Genomic DNA, 19807 nt, shown 5'->3' with positions numbered 1-19807 from the left:
AGTGGTGGCTGCAGACAGGATCTTATCATGTATCTCTGTATACAGGGAGCTCCCCCTAGTGGTGGCTGCAGACAGGATCTTATCATGTATCTCTGTATACAGGGAGCTCCCCCTAGTGGTGGCTGCAGACAGGATCTTATCATGTATCTGTATACAGGGAGCTCCCCCTAGTGGTGGCTGCAGACAGGATCTTATCATGTATCTCTGTATACAGGGAGCTCCCCCTAGTGGTGGCTGCAGACAGGATCTTATCATGTATCTCTGTATACAGGGAGCTCCCCCTAGTGGTGGCTGCAGACAGGATCTTATCCTGTATCTCTGTATAGAGGGAGCTCCCCCTAGTGGTGGCTGCAGACAGGATCTTATCATGTATCTCTGTATACAGGGAGCTCCCCCTAGTGGTGGCTGCAGACAGGATCTTATCCTGTATCTCTGTATAGAGGGAGCTCCCCCTAGTGGTGGCTGCAGACAGGATCTTATCATGTATCTCTGTATACAGGGAGCTCCCCTAGTGGTGGCTGCAGACAGGATCTTATCATGTATCTCTGTATACAGGGAGCTCCCCCTAGTGGTGGCTGCAGACAGGATCTTATCATGTATCTCTGTATACAGGGAGCTCCCCCTAGTGGTGGCTGCAGACAGGATCTTATCATGTATCTCTGTATACAGGGAGCTCCCCCTAGTGGTGGCTGCAGACAGGATCTTATCATGTATCTCTGTATACAGGGAGCTGCCCCTAGTGGTGGCTGCAGACAGGATCTTATCATGTATCTCTGTATACAGGGAGCTCCCCCTACTGGTGGCTGCAGACAGACAGATTTATAGCATGGCTGTCTATGTCTGTCTTTATACATTAGATATATAGTTAGAGATTAGTGTTCATAAGATGTTTAATTTTTTAAAAGTTTTTCAGGAAAGAGAAACAATGCAGACAACTGCTTTAATTAGTTCAATAAGATGTCTTACAGATTCTCTATGCCTCTTCCTCTGCTCATCCCCATTTATCACCTCTGTGTCCTGGGGGTCCCATGGCTTTTGCACTCATTACTGTTGCGGCCTCTGTAGGACCTGCAGTTATATGATTGCTCCATACACTGGAATGGGTGACTCTGGTACAGGACTGTCGTTGTCTGGACCCCGGTGCACGAGTGCGGAGCTCCTGAGTTTATAGCATGGACTTTATTCCTTGTTCTTTAAATATTTCCTCAACATACAGAGGTAATGTGATTTTACTGTAGTAATGAAATTACCCTGAGCGCTGGGACATCATCCGAGAGCCCCCCCCGCTCCTAGCACTGATATTACACTCTGTGTAAACTGCAGTAGTCTGAATATTAGGGGAGGGAGGGGACCCCTGCACAGGGCTAGGGGGAAAGGGAACCCCTGCACAGGGCTGGGAGGGAGGGGGCCCCTGCACAGGGCTGGGAGGGAGGGGACCACTGCACAGGGCTAGGGGGAAAGGGAACCCCTGCACAGGGCTGGGAGGGAGGGGGCCCCTGCACAGGGCTGGGAGGGAGGGGGCCCCTGCACAGGGCTAGGGGGGAGGGGATCCCTGCACAGGGCTGGGAGGGAGGGGACCCGTGCTTAGGGCTGGGAGGGAGGGGACCCCTGCACAGGGCTGGGGGGAAGGGGACTCCTGCACAAGGATGGGAGGAAGGGGACCCCTGCACAGGGCTGGGAGGGAGGAGACCCCTGCACAGGGCTGGGAGGGAGGGGGACCCCTGCACAGAGCTGGGAGGGAGGGGACCCCTGCACAGAGCTGGGAGGGAGGGGACCCCTGCACAGAGCTGGGAGGGAGGGGACCCCTGCACAGAGCTGGGAGGGAGGGGACCCCTGCACAGAGCTGGGAGGGAGGGGACCCCTGCACAGTGATGGGAGGGAGGAGACCCCTGCACAGGGCTGGGGGGGAGGGGACCCCTGCACAGGGCTGGGGGGGAGGGGACCCCTGCACAGGGCTGGGGGGGAGGGGACCCCCTGCACAGGGCTGGGATCACCATTACTCTTTGCTGCTGATCACCTGCTGTTGAGGATCTGGGTCGCGCTCGGGATCTCTGCAGGAGGCCCAGGGAAGGCCATGTTACAGGGAAACACGTGCAGCGCCGGCGATTCGTGGCTCCTGTCCACGTTTCATATTGTGCTGTAATTCCTGTGACTGGAGGCAGCGCTGGCTCTAATCTCCCCAGACACTGACCGCTCACATCTCTGCAAGAACTGCATAAAAACAACTACGAGAAGAAAGGAGACTTGACGTTAAATGTCACCTGTAATCCCCGCGCTGTGTCCGGAGGGTGCAATCATCTGCAGCACAAATATTCAGGACAAGAGTCAAGAGTTCAGAAACAAAGATTATCTGAAAGATTCCAATAACTCATATGTCCTCCAGTATACAGAGACCACCAGACTGATATATACTGTCTGTACTGATACAATGTAGCAGCGTGTGAAGACAGTATGAGTAGAGATTAGCGCAGCTATCAACCACCCACCTATGAGAAGAATTAGGACAAGACCAGATCTTACACTAATGTATAATAACTGACAGCAAGCAGCGATATTGAAAATGGAAATTAAAACACAAAGATCAATACATAAAGAGATATATAATAAGATCCTATCTGCAGCCACCACTAGGGGGAGCTCCCTGTATACAGAGATACATGATAAGATCCTGTCTGCAGCCACCACTAGGGGGAGCTCCCTGTATACAGAGAAACATAAGATCCTATCTGCAGTCACCACTAGGGGGACCTCCCTGTATACAGAGATATATGATAAGATCCTGTCTGCAGCCACCACTAGGGGGAGCTCCCTGTATACAGAGATACATGATAAGATCCTGTCTGCAGCCACCACTAGGGGGAGCTCCCTGTATACAGAGATACATGATAAGATCCTGTCTGCAGCCACCACTAGGGGGAGCTCCCTGTATACAGAAATACATGATAAGATCCTGTCTGCAGTCACCACTAGGGGGAGCTCCCTGTATACAGAGATACATGATAAGATCCTGTCTGCAGCCACCACTAGGGGGAGCTCCCTGTATACAGAGATACATGATAATATTCTGTCTGCAGCCACCACTAGGGGGAGCTCCCTGTATACAGAGGTGCATGATAAGATCCTGTCTGCAGCCACCACTAGGGGGAGCTCCCTGTATACAGAGATACATGATAAGATCCTGTCTGCAGCCACCACTAGGGGAAGCTCCCTGTATACAGAGATACATGATAAGATCCTGTCTGCAGTCACCACTAGGGGGAGCTCCCTGTATACAGAGATACATGATAAGATCCTGTCTGCAGCCACCACTAGGGGGAGCTCCCTGTATACAGAGATACATGATAAGATCCTGTCTGCAGCCACCACTAGGGGAAGCTCCCTGTATACAGAGATACATGATAAGATCCTGTCTGCAGTCACCACTAGGGGGAGCTCCCTGTATACAGAGATACATGATAAGATCCTGTCTGCAGTCACCACTAGGGGGAGCTCCCTGTATACAGAGATACATGATAAGAGCCTGTCTGCAGCCACCACTAGGGGGAGCTCCCTGTATACAGAGATACATGATAAGATCCTGTCTGCAGCCACCACTAGGGGGAGCTCCCTGTATACAGAGATACATGATAAGATCCTGTCTGCAGCCACCACTAGGGGGAGCTCCCTGTATACAGAGATACATGATAAGATCCTGTCTGCAGCCTCCACTAGGGGGAGCTCCCTGTATACAGAGATACATGATAAGATCCTGTCTGCAGTCACCACTAGGGGGAGCTCCCTGTATACAGAGATACATGATAAGATCCTGTCTGCAGTCACCACTAGGGGGAGCTCCCTGTATACAGAGATACATGATAAGATCCTGTCTGCAGCCACCGCTAGGGGGAGCTCCCTGTATACAGAGATACATGATAAGATCCTGTCTGCAGCCACCACTAGGGGGAGCTCCCTGTATACAGAGATACATGATAAGATCCTGTCTGCAGCCACCACTAGGGGGAGCTCCCTGTATACAGAGATACATGATAAGATCCTGTCTGCAGCCACCACTAGGGGGCGCTGTATATATTGTTCCTATCTTATGTATGATACTGTATCTAAGCCTCTCATGTGTGATACAGTGCCATACAGTCATACATCCCCCATCATGTGATGTCACAGTTGTTATTATGAAATGCTGTATGGCATTACCCGCTGCACTTCCAGCACATATGCTGTCTCTGGGGGCTGGATCTTTATATACGGTCATTAATAATACATCATTATAATGGGTATTGTGCGGTGGATGAGGTGTGACTATCTGGCGTGGCTCTGTACGTGGCAGGCATTGTGGCGCAGGCTGCAGATACTTGTTCGTGGCTCAGCACGTGTTGGACCCTTATAAATAAATGATAATGGTGTCGAGAATGAATCTTACGCCCGGGAAATTTCCTTTCTCGCTCATTTCTCAGAATTCCAGTTGCCATGACGACCAGGAATGGAATTTATATAAAAGGAAAAGAAGAAAAAAAAGTGACAGCGACCTTCCTGCTGCCTGCCTGGGTGCAGTCACCGCTACAGCACGAGGTCTGTGCTGGAATCATGTGTAATTCATGGCTGAGTGAGGGGCGAGGAGCAGAGGGCGGCGTGCCAGTGTGTGCCCCGGGCTGCCAACAGCTGGTGCCAGGACACCCTGCACCCCATTATCACATGGCTGCACATGTACATCTGTGCAGCCCTGGAGCAATCCTCATGACCACGGCGGGAAGAGAGCCACGGCGGGAAGAGAGCCACTGCGGGAAGAGAGCCACAGCGGGAAGAGAGCCACAGCGGGAAGAGAGCCACTGCGGGAAGAGAGCCACGGCGGGAAGAGAGCCACGGCGGGAAGAGAGCCACGGCGGGAAGAGAGCCACTGCGGGAAGAGAGCCACGGCGGGAAGAGAGCCACGGCGGGAAGAGAGCCACGGCGGGAAGAGAGCCACGGCGGGAAGAGAGCCACAGCTGGAATTAGCAGATAGGAGTCACTGTGTGGCCACAGGGAGAGGGGCAGAGGATGATGGGAAATGGTGGCGGTATAGAGGCAGGACATTGGGAGAAGGGGCACAATGAGGCTCGCGTTCTGCAGATCCTGCTGGAGCCCTACCTTACACTCTACGCCCCTGATTACTAGTTACATCCCCTCTGCACATCCCCCTGTCCCCCCTCTACACATCCCTCTGTCTCCCCCTCTACACATTCATCTGCCCCCCCTCTACACATCCCTCTGTCTCCCCCTCTACACATCCCTCTGTCCCCCCCTCTACACATCCCTCTGTCTCCCCCTCTACACATCCCTCTGTCTCCCCCTCTACACATCCCTCTGTCTCCCCCTCTACACATCCCTCTGTCTCCCCCTCTACACATCCCTCTGTCTCCCCCTCTACACATCCCTCTGTCCCCCCTCTACACATCCCTCTGTCCCCCCCTCTACACATCCCTCTGTCCCCCCCTACACATCCCTCTGTCTCCCCCTCTACACATCCCTCTGTCCCCCCTCTACACATCCCTCTGTCCCCCCTCTACACATCCCTCTGCCCCCCCTCTACACATCCCTCTGCCCCCCCTCTACACATCCCTCTGTCTCCCCCTCTACACATCCCTCTGTCTCCCCCTCTACACATCCCTCTGTCTCCCCCTCTACACATCCCTCTGTCTCCCCCTCTACACATCCCTCTGTCCCCCCTCTACACATCCCTCTGTCCCCCCCTCTACACATCCCTCTGTCCCCCCCTACACATCCCTCTGTCCCCCCCTCTACACATCCCTCTGTCCCCCCCTACACATCCCTCTGTCTCCCCCTCTACACATCCCTCTGTCCCCCCTCTACACATCCCTCTGTCCCCCCTCTACACATCCCTCTGCCCCCCCTCTACACATCCCTCTGCCCCCCCTCTACACATCCCTCTGTCCTCCCCCTCTACACATCCCTCTGTCCCCCCCTACACATCCCTCTGTCTCCCCCTCTACACATCCCTCTGTCCCCCCTCTACACATCCCTCTGTCTCCCCCTCTACACATCCCTCTGTCTCCCCTCTACACATCCCTCTGTCTCCCCCTCTACACATCCCTCTGTCTCCCCCTCTACACATCCCTCTGTCTCACCCTCTACACATCCCTCTGTCCCCCCTCTACACATCCCTCTGCCCCCCCTCTACATTCCTCTGACTGTCCCCCCTCTACACATCGCTCTGTCCCCCCATACATCCCTCTGACTATCCCCCTCTACAAATCCCTCTGTCCCCCCTCTACACATCCCTGACTGTCCCCCCCTCTACACATCCCTCTGACTTTCCCCCTCTACACATCCCTGACTGTCCCCCCTCTACACATCTCTGACTGTCCCCCCCTCTACACATCCCTCTGACTGCCCCCCCTCTACACATCCTTGACTGTCACCCCTCTACACATCCCTGACTGTCCCCCCTCTACACATCCCTGACTGTCCCCCCTCTACACATCCTTGACTGTCCCCCCTCTACACATCCCCCTGTCCCCCCTCTACACATCCCTCTGTCTCCCCCTCTACATATCCCTCTGCCCCCCCTCTACCCATCCCTCTGTCTCCCCCTCTACACATCCCTCTGTCCCCCCTCTACACATCCCTCTGTCCCCCCTCTACACATCCCTCTGTCCCCCCTCTACACATCCCTCTGTCCCCCCTCTACACATCCCTCTGTCCCCCCTCTACACATCCCTCTGTCCCCCCCTACACATCCCTCTGTCTCCCCCTACACATCCCTCTGTCCCCCCTCTACACATCCCTCTGTCTCCCCCTCTACACATCCCTCTGTCCCCCCTCTACACATCCCTCTGTCCCCCCTCTACACATCCCTCTGTCCCCCCCCTCTACACATCCCTCTGTCCCCCCCTCTACACATCCCTCTGTCTCCCCCTCTACACATCCCTCTGTCTCCCCCTCTACACATCCCTCTGTCCCCCCTCTACACATCCCTCTGTCCCCCCCTTTACACAGCCCTCTGTCCCCCTCTACACATCCCTCTGTCCCCCCCTCTACACATCCCTCTGCCCCCCCTCTACATTCCTCTGACTGTCCCCCCTCTACACATCCCTCTGTTCCCCCCTACACATCGCTCTGTCCCCCCCTATACATGCCTCTGACTATCCCCCTCTACACATCCCTCTGTCCCCCCTCTACACATCCCTGACTGTCCCCCCCTCTACACATCCCTCTGACTATCCCCCTCTACACATCCCTGACTGTCCCCCCTCTACACATCCCTGACTGTCCCCCCTCTACACATCCTTGACTGTCACCCCTCTACACATCCCTGACTGTCCCCCCTCTACACATCCCTGACTGTCCCCCCTCTACACATCCCTGACTGTCCCCCCTCTACACATCCCTGACTGTCCCCCCTCTACACATCCCTGACTGTCCCCCCTCTACACATCCCTGACTGTCCCCCCTCTACACATCCCTGACTGTTCCCCCTCTACACATCCCTGACTGTCACCCCTCTACACATCCTTGACTGTCCCCCCTCTACACATCCTTGACTGTCACCCCTCTTCACATCCCTGACTGTCCCCCCGCTACACATCCCTGACTGTCACTCCTCTACACATCCTTGACTGTCCCCCCTCTACACATCCCTCTGACTGTCCCCCCTCTACACATCCCTCTGACTGTCCCCCTCTACACATCCCTCTGACTGTCCCCCCCTCTACACATCCCTCTGACTGTCCCCCCTCTACACATCCCTCTGACTGTCCTCCCTCTACACATCCCTCTGACTGTCCCCCCTCTACACATCCCTCTGACTGTCCCCCCTCTACACATCCCTCTGACTGTCCCCCCTCTACACATCCCTCTGACTGTCCCCCCTCTACACATCCCTCTGTTCCCCCTCTACACATCCCTCTGTCCCCCCTCTACACATCCCTCTGTCCCCCCTCTACACATCCCTCTGTCCCCCCTCTACACATCCCTCTGACTGTCCCCCTCTACACATCCCTCTGACTGTCCCCCCTCTACACATCCCTCTGACTGTCCCCCCTCTACACATCCCTCTGACTGTCCCCCCTCTACACATCCCTCTGACTGTCCCCCCTCTACACATCCCTCTGACTGTCCCCCCTCTACACATCCCTCTGACTGTCCCCCCTCTACACATTCCTCTGTCCCCCCTCTACACATCCCTGACTGTCCCCCCTCTACACATCCCTCTGTCCCCCCTCTACACATCCCTCTGACTGTCCCCCCTCTACACATCCCTCTGTCCCCCCTCTACACATCCCTGACAGTCCCCCCTCTACACATCCCTCTGTCCCCCCTCTACACATCCCTCTGTCCCCCCTCTACACATCCCTGACTGTCCCCTCTCTACACATCCCTCTGTCCCCCTCTACACATTCCTCTGTCCCCCCTCTACACATCCCTGACTGTCCCCCCTCTACACATCCCTCTGTCCCCCCTCTACACATCCCTCTGACTGTCCCCCCTCTACACATCCCTCTGTCCCCCCTCTACACATCCCTCTGTCCCCCCTCTACACATCCCTCTGACTGTCCCCCCTTTACACATCCCTCTAGGTTGGCATTGTTGCAGTATATTGCTCTACATAACCACATAAGTGGGTATAGTATGTAGGATATGATGCTATACAGGCAATGTCAGGCGCTCTGCGCAGTGTAGTAAGCAGTATATACTGTATGTGGGTATGAATATATTATATGTACTACCTGTGCCCTGGAAACAATCACTATCACACTGTGAGCACTGCACGCCATTCATCATTTACATTATACAGCACTATTAACATTGAGCTGTTATCTATCCTGGCACTATATGGCTTTATCTATCCTGGCACTATATGGCATTATCTATCCTGGCACTTTATGGCTTTATCTATCCTGGCACTATATGGCATTATCTATCCTGGCACTTTATGGCATTATCTATCCTGGCACTGTATGGCTTTATCTATCCTGGCACTGTATGGCATTATCTATCCTGGCACTGTATGGCATTATCTATCCTGGCACTTTATGGCATTATCTATCCTGGCACTGTATGGCATTATCTATCCTGGCACTGTATGGCTTTATCTATCCTGGCACTGTATGGCATTATCTATCCTGGCACTTTATCGCTTTATCTATCCTGGCACTGTATGGCTTTATCTATCCTGGCACTGTATGGCTTTATCTATCCTGGCACTGTATGGCATTATCTATCCTGGCACTTTATGGCATTATCTATCCTGGCACTTTATGGCATTAACTATCCTTGCACTATATGGCATTATCTATCCTGGCACTTTATGGCATTATCTATCCTGGCACTGTATGGCTTTATCTATCCTGGCACTGTATGGCTTTATCTATCCTGGCACTGTATGGCATTATCTATCCTGGCACTGTATGGCTTTATCTATCCTGGCACTGTATGGCTTTATCTATCCTGGCACTTTATGGCATTATCTATCCTGGCACTGTATGGCATTATCTATTCTGGCACTGTATGGCATTATCTATCCTGGCACTGTATGGCATTATCTATTCTGGCACTGTATGGCATTATCTATCCTGGCACTGTATGGCATTATCTATCCTGGCACTGTATGGCATTATCTATCCTGGCACTGTATGGCATTATCTATTCTGGCACTGTATGGCATTATCTATCCTGGCACTGTATGGCATTATCTATTCTGGCACTGTATGGCATTATCTATCCTGGCACTTTATGGCATTATCTATCCTGGCACTGTATGGCATTATCTATTCTGGCACTTTATGTGGCATTATCTATCCTGGCACTGTATGGCATTATCTATTCTGGCACTGTATGGCTTTATCTATCCTGGCACTGTATGGCATTATCTATTCTGGCACTGTATGGCTTTATCTATCCTGGCACTTTATGGCATTATCTATCCTGGCACTGTATGGCATTATCTATTCTGGCACTTTATGTGGCATTATCTATCCTGGCACTGTATGGCATTATCTATCCTGGCACTTTATGGCATTATCTATCCTGGCACTGTATGGCATTATCTATTCTGGCACTTTATGGCATTATCTATTCTGGCACTGTATGGCATTATCTATCCTGGCACTGTATGGCATTATCTATCCTGGCACTTTATGGCATTATCTATCCTGGCACTGTATGGCATTATCTATCCTGGCACTGTATGGCATTATCTATCCTGGCACTTTATGGCATTATCTATCCTGGCACTGTATGGCATTATCTATCCTGGCACTTTATGGCATTATCTATCCTGGCACTGTATGGCATTATCTATCCTGGCACTTTATGGCATTATCTATCCTGGCACTGTATGGCATTATCTATCCTGGCACTGTATGGAATTATCTATCCTGGCACTTTATGGCATTATCTATCCTGGCACTTTATGGCATTATCTATCCTGGCACTGTATGGCATTATCTATCCTGGCACTTTATGGCATTATCTATTCTGGCACTGTATGGCATTATCTATCCTGGCACTTTATGGCATTATCTATCCTGGCACTGTATGGCATTATCTATCCTGGCACTGTATGGCATTATCTATCCTGGCACTTTATTGCATTATCTATCCTGGCACTTTATGGCATTATCTATCCTGGCACTTTATCGCATTATCTATCCTGGCACTTTATGGCTTTATCTATCCTGGCACTGTATAGCATTATCTATTCTGGCATTATCTATCCTGGCACTGTAGGGCACTACTTATCTATAATTTATATAACACTGTTCATCCTGGAACAGTATGACACTATTTATCTTGGCACTCTATGGCACTATTAATTCTGGTACTGGCAATATTTATCTATCTACTGTACAGCACTATTCATCTAGGTTCAATATGGCCCTATTTATTCTGACATTGTATGTAACTATTCATCCAGGCAAAAGTTGTCATTGTTTCTCTAGGCACTATATGGCATTATGTATATTGACTCTGCATGGCACTATTTCTCTAGTCACTTCCTCGGTACTTTTTTAACCTGGCACTATATGCCACTATTTATCCAGCACTATTCATGCTGGCACTGTATGGCAGTATTTTTCCAGACACTACATGGCACTATTCATGTTGGCACTGTATGGCAGTATTTTTCCAGACACTATATGGCCCTATTCATGCTGGTACTGTATGGCACTCTTTATCTTTGTATTGTACAGCACTATTTTTCTTTGCACTGTATGGCACACTGATGGTGTACGTGCCCAGACGGATCCATTACTGATCTATGATATTGCCGCATGAGTCTGGCACTATCAGGTCAGATATCTCTGGTGCGGGGGGCCCCCGTCTACACACCCCAGTGACCCCACTGCTGATATTAGCAGATGATTTCCGCTTAATCTTGTCCCCCCGGAGACCGCACAGAATTATTTATTACAATTCGCTCTTTCTGGTCTCATTTCCATAATTTTAACAAAAAGTCGTGTTCCCGGCAGCCGGAGCCCCCCTTCCCGTAATCAGACCCATAATTAGGGGGTAACGGTCTGCAGCGCCGGCTGGAGAATCAATTATATGTGGAGTTATGAAATGCCGCTGTCAGCACAATCATAAGATATAAACCCTGGCTCCTGGCACCTGCTGCCGCCCATTGTAATGGCGAGGGGTGGGGGGCGATCCCCCGAGAAGGGCAGTAAATGAAGTGTATGGGGGAGGGGCACGGCACTGAATAGGCTGCTGCTGATCGCCTGCCTTATATAACGCCGCTGTATGAGAGGGAGGACAAATCATGTCTGACTCCAGTGCTGAGCCTCCTGGTCTGCGCCCCTATGATAACACTTCCTGGCTGTATGTGGAGTATGTATGGTGACAGATGTGCCGCCGCTTATCTCCATACAGAACAAAGAACCGATCGAGCTCATTAAGATCTGAGATATTCTATCTTCCGAGAGGACATGTCCAGGGCCCCCAGTGTCCATTAGATTTCTGCCTGATCCCCTCCTGGGTATTATAGTGCACCAGCCGCTGATCAGTATTCAGGTGGCGCCGCACATAACCGGGCACCGGAGACCTGTATATAGTCAGGCGCTGTACGGGGTATAGTGAGCAGTATACAGCTGTATACAGTCAGGCGCTATACGGTGTATTGGTGAGCAGTATACAGCTGTATACAGTCAGGCGCTGTACGGTGTATTAGTGATCAGTACACAGCTGTATACAGTCAGGCGCTGTACGGTGTATTAGTGAGCAGTATACGGCTGTATACAGTCAGGCGCTGTACTGTGTATTAGTGATCAGTACACAGCTGTATACAGTCAGGCGCTGTACGGTGTATTAGTGATCAGTATACAGCTGTATACAGTCAGGCGCTGTACGGTGTATTAGTGATCAGTATACAGCTGTATACAGTCAGGCGCTGTACGGTGTATTAGTGATCAGTATACAGCTGTATACAGTCAGGCGCTGTACGGTGTATTAGTGATCAGTATACAGCTGTATACAGTCAGGCGCTGTACGGTGTATTAGTGATCAGTACATAGCTGTATACAGTCAGGCGCTGTACGGTGTATTAGTGATCAGTATACAGCTGTATACAGTCAGGCGCTGTACAGTGTATTAGTGATCAGTATACAGCTGTATACAGTCAGGCGCTGTACAGTGTATTAGTGATCAGTACATAGCTGTATACAGTCAGGCGCTGTACGGTGTATTAGTGATCAGTATACAGCTGTATACAGTCAGGCGCTGTACGGTGTATTAGTGATCAGTATACAGCTGTATACAGTCAGGCGCTGTACGGTGTATTAGTGATCAGTATACAGCTGTATACAGTCAGGCGCTCTACGGTGTATTAGTGATCAGTATACGGCTGTATACAGTCAGGCGCTGTACGGTGTATTGGTGGTGATCAGTATACAGCTGTATACAGTCATGCGCTGTACGGGATATAGTGATCAGTATACGGCTGTATACAGTCAGGCGCTGTACGGTGTATTGGTGATCAGTATACGGCTGTATACAGTCAGGCGCTGTACGGTGTAATAGTGATCAGTATACGGCTGTATACAGTCAGGCGCTGTATGGTGTAATAGTGATCAGTATACGGCTGTATACAGTCAGGCGCTGTACGGTGTAATAGTGATCAGTATACGGCTGTATACAGTCAGGCGCTGTATGGGGTATTAGTGATCAGTATACGGCTGTATACAGTCAGGCGCTGTACGGGGTATTAGTGAGCAGTATATAGCTGTATACAGTCAGGCGCTGTACGGGGTATTAGTGATCAGTATACGGCTGTATACAGTCAGGCGCTATACGGGGTATTAGTGATCAGTATACGGCTGTATACAGTCAGGCGCTATACGGTGTATTGGTGATCAGTATACGGCTGTATACAGTCAGGCGCTGTACGGGGTATTAGTGATCAGTATACGGCTGTATACAGTCAGGTGCTGTACGGGGTATTAGTGATCAGTATACGGCTGTATACAGTCAGGCGCTGTACGGTGTATTGGTGGTGATCAGTATACAGCTGTATACAGTCATGCGCTGTACGGGATATAGTGATCAGTATACGGCTGTATACAGTCAGGCGCTGTACGGTGTATTGGTGATCAGTATACGGCTGTATACAGTCAGGCGCTGTACGGTGTAATAGTGATCAGTATACGGCTGTATACAGTCAGGCGCTGTATGGTGTAATAGTGATCAGTATACGGCTGTATACAGTCAGGCGCTGTACGGTGTAATAGTGATCAGTATACGGCTGTATACAGTCAGGCGCTGTATGGGGTATTAGTGATCAGTATACGGCTGTATACAGTCAGGCGCTGTACGGGGTATTAGTGAGCAGTATACAGCTGTATACAGTCAGGCGCTGTACGGGATATAGTGATCAGTATACGGCTGTATACAGTCAGGCGCTGTACGGTGTATTGGTGAGCAGTATACGGCTGTATACAGTCAGGCGCTGTACTGTGTATTAGTGATCAGTACACAGCTGTATACAGTCAGGCGCTGTACGGTGTATTAGTGATCAGTACATAGCTGTATACAGTCAGGCGCTGTACGGTGTATTAGTGATCAGTATACAGCTGTATACAGTCAGGCGCTGTACGGTGTATTAGTGATCAGTATACAGCTGTATACAGTCAGGCGCTGTACGGTGTATTAGTGATCAGTACATAGCTGTATACAGTCAGGCGCTGTACGGTGTATTAGTGATCAGTATACAGCTGTATACAGTCAGGCGCTGTACGGTGTATTAGTGATCAGTATACAGGTGTATACAGTCAGGCGCTGTACGGTGTATTAGTGATCAGTACATAGCTGTATACAGTCAGGCGCTGTACGGTGTATTAGTGATCAGTATACAGCTGTATACAGTCAGGCGCTGTACGGTGTATTAGTGATCAGTATACAGCTGTATACAGTCAGGCGCTGTACGGTGTATTAGTGATCAGTATACAGCTGTATACAGTCAGGCGCTCTACGGTGTATTAGTGATCAGTATACGGCTGTATACAGTCAGGCGCTGTACGGTGTATTGGTGGTGATCAGTATACAGCTGTATACAGTCATGCGCTGTACGGGATATAGTGATCAGTATACGGCTGTATACAGTCAGGCGCTGTACGGTGTATTGGTGATCAGTATACGGCTGTATACAGTCAGGCGCTGTACGGTGTAATAGTGATCAGTATACGGCTGTATACAGTCAGGCGCTGTATGGTGTAATAGTGATCAGTATACGGCTGTATACAGTCAGGCGCTGTACGGTGTAATAGTGATCAGTATACGGCTGTATACAGTCAGGCGCTGTATGGGGTATTAGTGATCAGTATACGGCTGTATACAGTCAGGCGCTGTACGGGGTATTAGTGATCAGTATATAGCTGTATACAGTCAGGCGCTGTACGGGGTATTAGTGATCAGTATACGGCTGTATACAGTCAGGCGCTATACGGGGTATTAGTGATCAGTATACGGCTGTATACAGTCAGGCGCTATACGGTGTATTGGTGATCAGTATACGGCTGTATACAGTCAGGCGCTGTACGGGGTATTAGTGATCAGTATACGGCTGTATACAGTCAGGTGCTGTACGGGGTATTAGTGATCAGTATACGGCTGTATACAGTCAGGCGCTGTACGGTGTATTGGTGGTGATCAGTATACAGCTGTATACAGTCATGCGCTGTACGGGATATAGTGATCAGTATACGGCTGTATACAGTCAGGCGCTGTACGGTGTATTGGTGATCAGTATACGGCTGTATACAGTCAGGCGCTGTACGGTGTAATAGTGATCAGTATACGGCTGTATACAGTCAGGCGCTGTATGGTGTAATAGTGATCAGTATACGGCTGTATACAGTCAGGCGCTGTACGGTGTAATAGTGATCAGTATACGGCTGTATACAGTCAGGCGCTGTATGGGGTATTAGTGATCAGTATACGGCTGTATACAGTCAGGCGCTGTACGGGGTATTAGTGAGCAGTATACAGCTGTATACAGTCAGGCGCTGTACGGGGTATTAGTGATCAGTATACGGCTGTATACAGTCAGGCGCTATACGGGGTATTAGTGATCAGTATACGGCTGTATACAGTCAGGCGCTGTACGGTGTATTGGTGATCAGTATACGGCTGTATACAGTCAGGCGCTATACGGTGTATTGGTGATCAGTATACGGCTGTATACAGTCAGGTGCTGTACGGGGTATTAGTGATCAGTATACGGCTGTATACAGTCAGGCGCTGTACGGTGTATTGGTGATCAGTATACGGCTGTATACAGTCAGGTGCTATACGGTGTATTGGTGATCAGTATACGGCTGTATACAGTCAGGCGCTATACGGTGTATTGGTGATCAGTATACGGCTGTATACAGTCAGGTGCTGTACGGGGTATTAGTGAGCAGTATACGGCTGTATACAGTCAGGCGCTGTACGGGGTATTAGTGATCAGTATATGGCTGTATACAGTCAGGTGCTGTACGGGGTATTAGTGATCAGTATACGGCTGTATACAGTCAGGCGCTGTACGGTGTATTAGTGATCAGTATACGGCTGTATACAGTCAGGCGCTGTACGGTTTATTATGTTGCAGTGTATGGTGGTGGTGGTGGCACTGTATAGCACTGCTATTTAGGTCAGTGTATACGGTAGATTATTGGGCTTATATATGGCCATGCTATATAGGGCATTAGTAACCAGGCTCCGTGTGGAATAATATAAGCACTCAGTGATGACGCTCAGTTACTATCACTCACATGTAGCAATGATGGAGGGTCCAAGAATCTGTCCCCGGTCCTGTCACACTCCATATATCAGCGTCATCAGCACTCACAGGGGTTCACCACTTGCACCCCTCAATGTACTCACCACTTGGAGGGGCAGAGACTTCACGGTCTTGAACTCCTTCTTGGGGTCCAGCCTGTAGATGTGGCGCTCAGTGATCACCAGCCCTCGCTCCTTACACTTGTTGAAACGATTTATCTAGAAAGTGAAGCAAAGACGACAATGAAAATGATGAATCCCAAATGCGACATAATGTGCACCCCAAGTTCTATCTGCACCCCTCTATATCTGCACCCTTCTATATCTGCACCCTTCTATATCTGCACCCCAAGTTCTATCTGCACCCCTATATATCTGCACCTCTCTATATCTGCACCCAAAGTTCTATCTGCACCCCTATATATCTGCACCCCTATATATCTGTACCAAGTTCCATCTGCACCCCTCTATATCTGCACCCCTCTATATCTGCACCCCTCTATATCTGCACCCCAAGTTCTATCTGCGCCCCTCTATATCTGCACCCCTCTATATCTGCACCCAAAGTTCTATCTGCACCCCTCTATATCTGCACCCCTCTATATCTGCACCCCAAGTTCTATCTGCACCCCTATATATCTGCACCCAAAGTTCTATCTGCACCCCTATATATCTGCACCCCTATATATCTGTACCAAGTTCTATCTGCACCCCTCTCTATCTGCACCCCAAGTTCTATCTGCACCCCTCTATATCTGCACCCCTCTATATCTGCACCCCTCTATATCTGCACCCCAAGTTCTATCTGCACCCCTATATATCTGCACCCCTCTATATCTGCACCCAAAGTTCTATCTGCACCCCTATATATCTGTACCAAGTTCTATCTGCACCCCCCTCTATCTGCACCCCAAGTTCTATCTGCACCCCTCTATATCTGCACCCCTCTATATCTGCACCCCTCTATATCTGCACCCCTCTATATCTGCACCCCTATATATCTGCACCCCTATATATCTGTACCAAGTTCTATCTGCACCCCTCTCTATCTGCACCCCAAGTTCTATCTGCACTCCTATCTGCACCCCTCTATATCTGCACCCCTCTATATCTGCACCCCAAGTTATATCTGCACCCCAAGTTCTATCTGCACCCCAAGTTCTATATGCACCCTCTCTATCTGCACCCCAAGTTCTATCTGCACTCCTATCTGCACCCCTCTATATCTGCACCCCTCTATATCTGCACCCCAAGTTATATCTGCACCCCAAGTTCTATATGCACCCCAAGTTCTATCTGCACCCCAAGTTCTATCTGCACCCCAAGTTCTATCTGTACCCCTCTATATCTGCACCCCTCTATATCTGCACCCCAAGTTCTATCTGCACCCCAAGTTCTATCTGCTCCCCTCTATATCTGCTCCCCTCTATATCTGCTCCCCACGTTTTATCTGCACCCCTCTATATCTGCTCCCCAATATATTCCCATCACACTGCTCCCCTCCGGCCACATATATTTATATGACTTATATAGCACCATCATATTCTGCAGCGCTTTATAGACTTCATCTCTGTCCCCATTGGGGCTCACAATCTACATTCCCTATCAGGATGTCTTTGTAATCTGGGAAGACACCGGAGAACACGGAGGAAACCCAGGAAAACAAGGGGAGCACATACAAACTCCTGGCAGATGTTGTCCTTGGTGAGATTTCACCCAGCCCCAAGTGATGGACAACAAAAGTGCTAACCACTGAGCCACTATATAGTGCTAACTACTGTGCCACCGTGTGTTAACCACTGAACCACCATATAGTGCCAACTACTGAGCCACTGTATGTTAACCACTGAGCCACTATACAGTGTTAACCACTGAGCCACCATATAGTGCCAACTACTGAGCCACGGTGTGTTAACCACTGAGCCACTATACAGTGTTAACCACTGAGCCACCATATAGTGCTAACCACTGAGCCATTATATAGTGCTAACCACTGAGCCACCATACAGTGGTAACTACTGAGCCACAATGCAGTGGTAACCAGTGAGCCAACATATAGTGCTTACCACTGATCCACTTATAGTGCTAATCACTGAGCCACTATGGTTCTAACCACTGAGCCACCATATTGTGCTAACCAGTGAGCCCAAGTGGTAAGAACTGAGACAGTGTGCTAACCATTGAGCCACTATATAATGCTAACCACTGAGCCACTGCGTGGTAACCACCATTTAGTGCTACCCAAAAAACACTCAACCATCAACAGCCAAGAAAACACAACTGCTGCATCACTGATCGAAGATAGGAACATAGGGGAAGATGGCATCTAAAGGAGTTTTCTGTGAGACCCCCTAGACGTATAAGACCCTGAAGTTCATGATGTTAGGGCTGGGAAATATTTGTGCAAATACTGCTTATATGGACACATTATGACACTGATAGTCCTGGCAGTGTGGTACGGTATGCACCGTGCACAGTATGGGTGTCCACTATATGGAAACCACGTGGCATCACAGGGCACTATACTTATCTGCAGATAATCAGTTACGTGGACTCTTCTATGGTAGCGCCACATTACGTGTCACACATTTGCACTTGCCCATTGTTGTGCCCTGTGTATAAGGTGACACGTGGCAGTGCCACGCTTAGTGGTCACATGCTATACATCGCCTGCCATTGTTGTGTGGGCAGAGACCCTGGCTGTGTCCTTTTCTTATTCTGTGACGCAGGCAACAAGCTATAATTATTGATCGCGCTGCTTCCTGCTTTTCTTAATGTGATCCTGGCGACCTCAGGAGCTGCAATCATGAGTCACAAGAAAGCCATGAATATATATAGCAAGGCCTTATAGAAGGAAACAAACACAGACTACAAGGTCACAGCACTCTTAAAGGGCCACACTAAAATGGGACTACTGCCAAACTTTGGCTTATTTCTTATGCATCATTGTGAAAATTAGAAAAACCCAATCTTTGCGATTCCCAAAATTTCACCAGGGCAAACGGAAGAGCCGGGTTCAGCGCCAGAATTGGGTCATCTAATGTATGTGTTACTTTTGGGGGCTGCAGGCTTCTATTTTCAAAAAACACAAAAACCTGAGCTGAAACAATGTTCAGTAAACATGCAACATTAAGCATGTGAATTGCAGCCTTAAGACTAGAAAAAACCAAGGAGAAAAATTGTATGAAAAATACCCTGAATATAAATAAATAAATTGCAAGTGCTTAATAACATTAATTAATAAATAACATTATCAATACCTGACTTGTGTCATGTCAAAACTCCAATGTGGATGGTGGCAAGTGGCAAATTTTTCTGGGACACAGCTGACCACTTGCCACCATTCATATTGGAGTTTTGACATGACACAAGTCAGGTATTGATAATGTTTTTAACTTCAGTAGGTTAGGGACTGTCTCAGATGGGTACACCGTGACGAGGTGAGACAGCTTTTTACCTTTTTGCAAAAATGTATACACTAAGTACCCTGTTATTAAGCACTTGCAATTTATTTATTTATATTCAGGGTATTTTTCATACAATTTTTCTCCTTGTTTTT

General features: G+C 49.5%; 1 protein-coding gene across 1 annotated transcript in view; it reads right to left on the bottom strand.

Moving 5' to 3' along the window:
- LOC142243680 (unconventional myosin-Ig-like) overlaps positions 1-19807 on the bottom strand; it is a 177621-nt gene that overhangs the window by 38066 nt on the left and 119748 nt on the right. The window contains exon 20 of the mRNA XM_075315827.1: positions 16354-16467. Coding sequence (XP_075171942.1) covers positions 16354-16467 — 114 coding nt within the window. The remainder of the gene's footprint in view (positions 1-16353; positions 16468-19807) is intronic.

This window comes from Anomaloglossus baeobatrachus, chromosome 6 (genome assembly GCF_048569485.1).
Source record: "Anomaloglossus baeobatrachus isolate aAnoBae1 chromosome 6, aAnoBae1.hap1, whole genome shotgun sequence".
Classification (NCBI taxonomy): Eukaryota; Metazoa; Chordata; class Amphibia; order Anura; family Aromobatidae; genus Anomaloglossus; species Anomaloglossus baeobatrachus.
The sequence above is the reverse complement of the archived record's forward strand: the minus strand, read 5'-3'. Positions and strand labels throughout refer to the sequence as shown.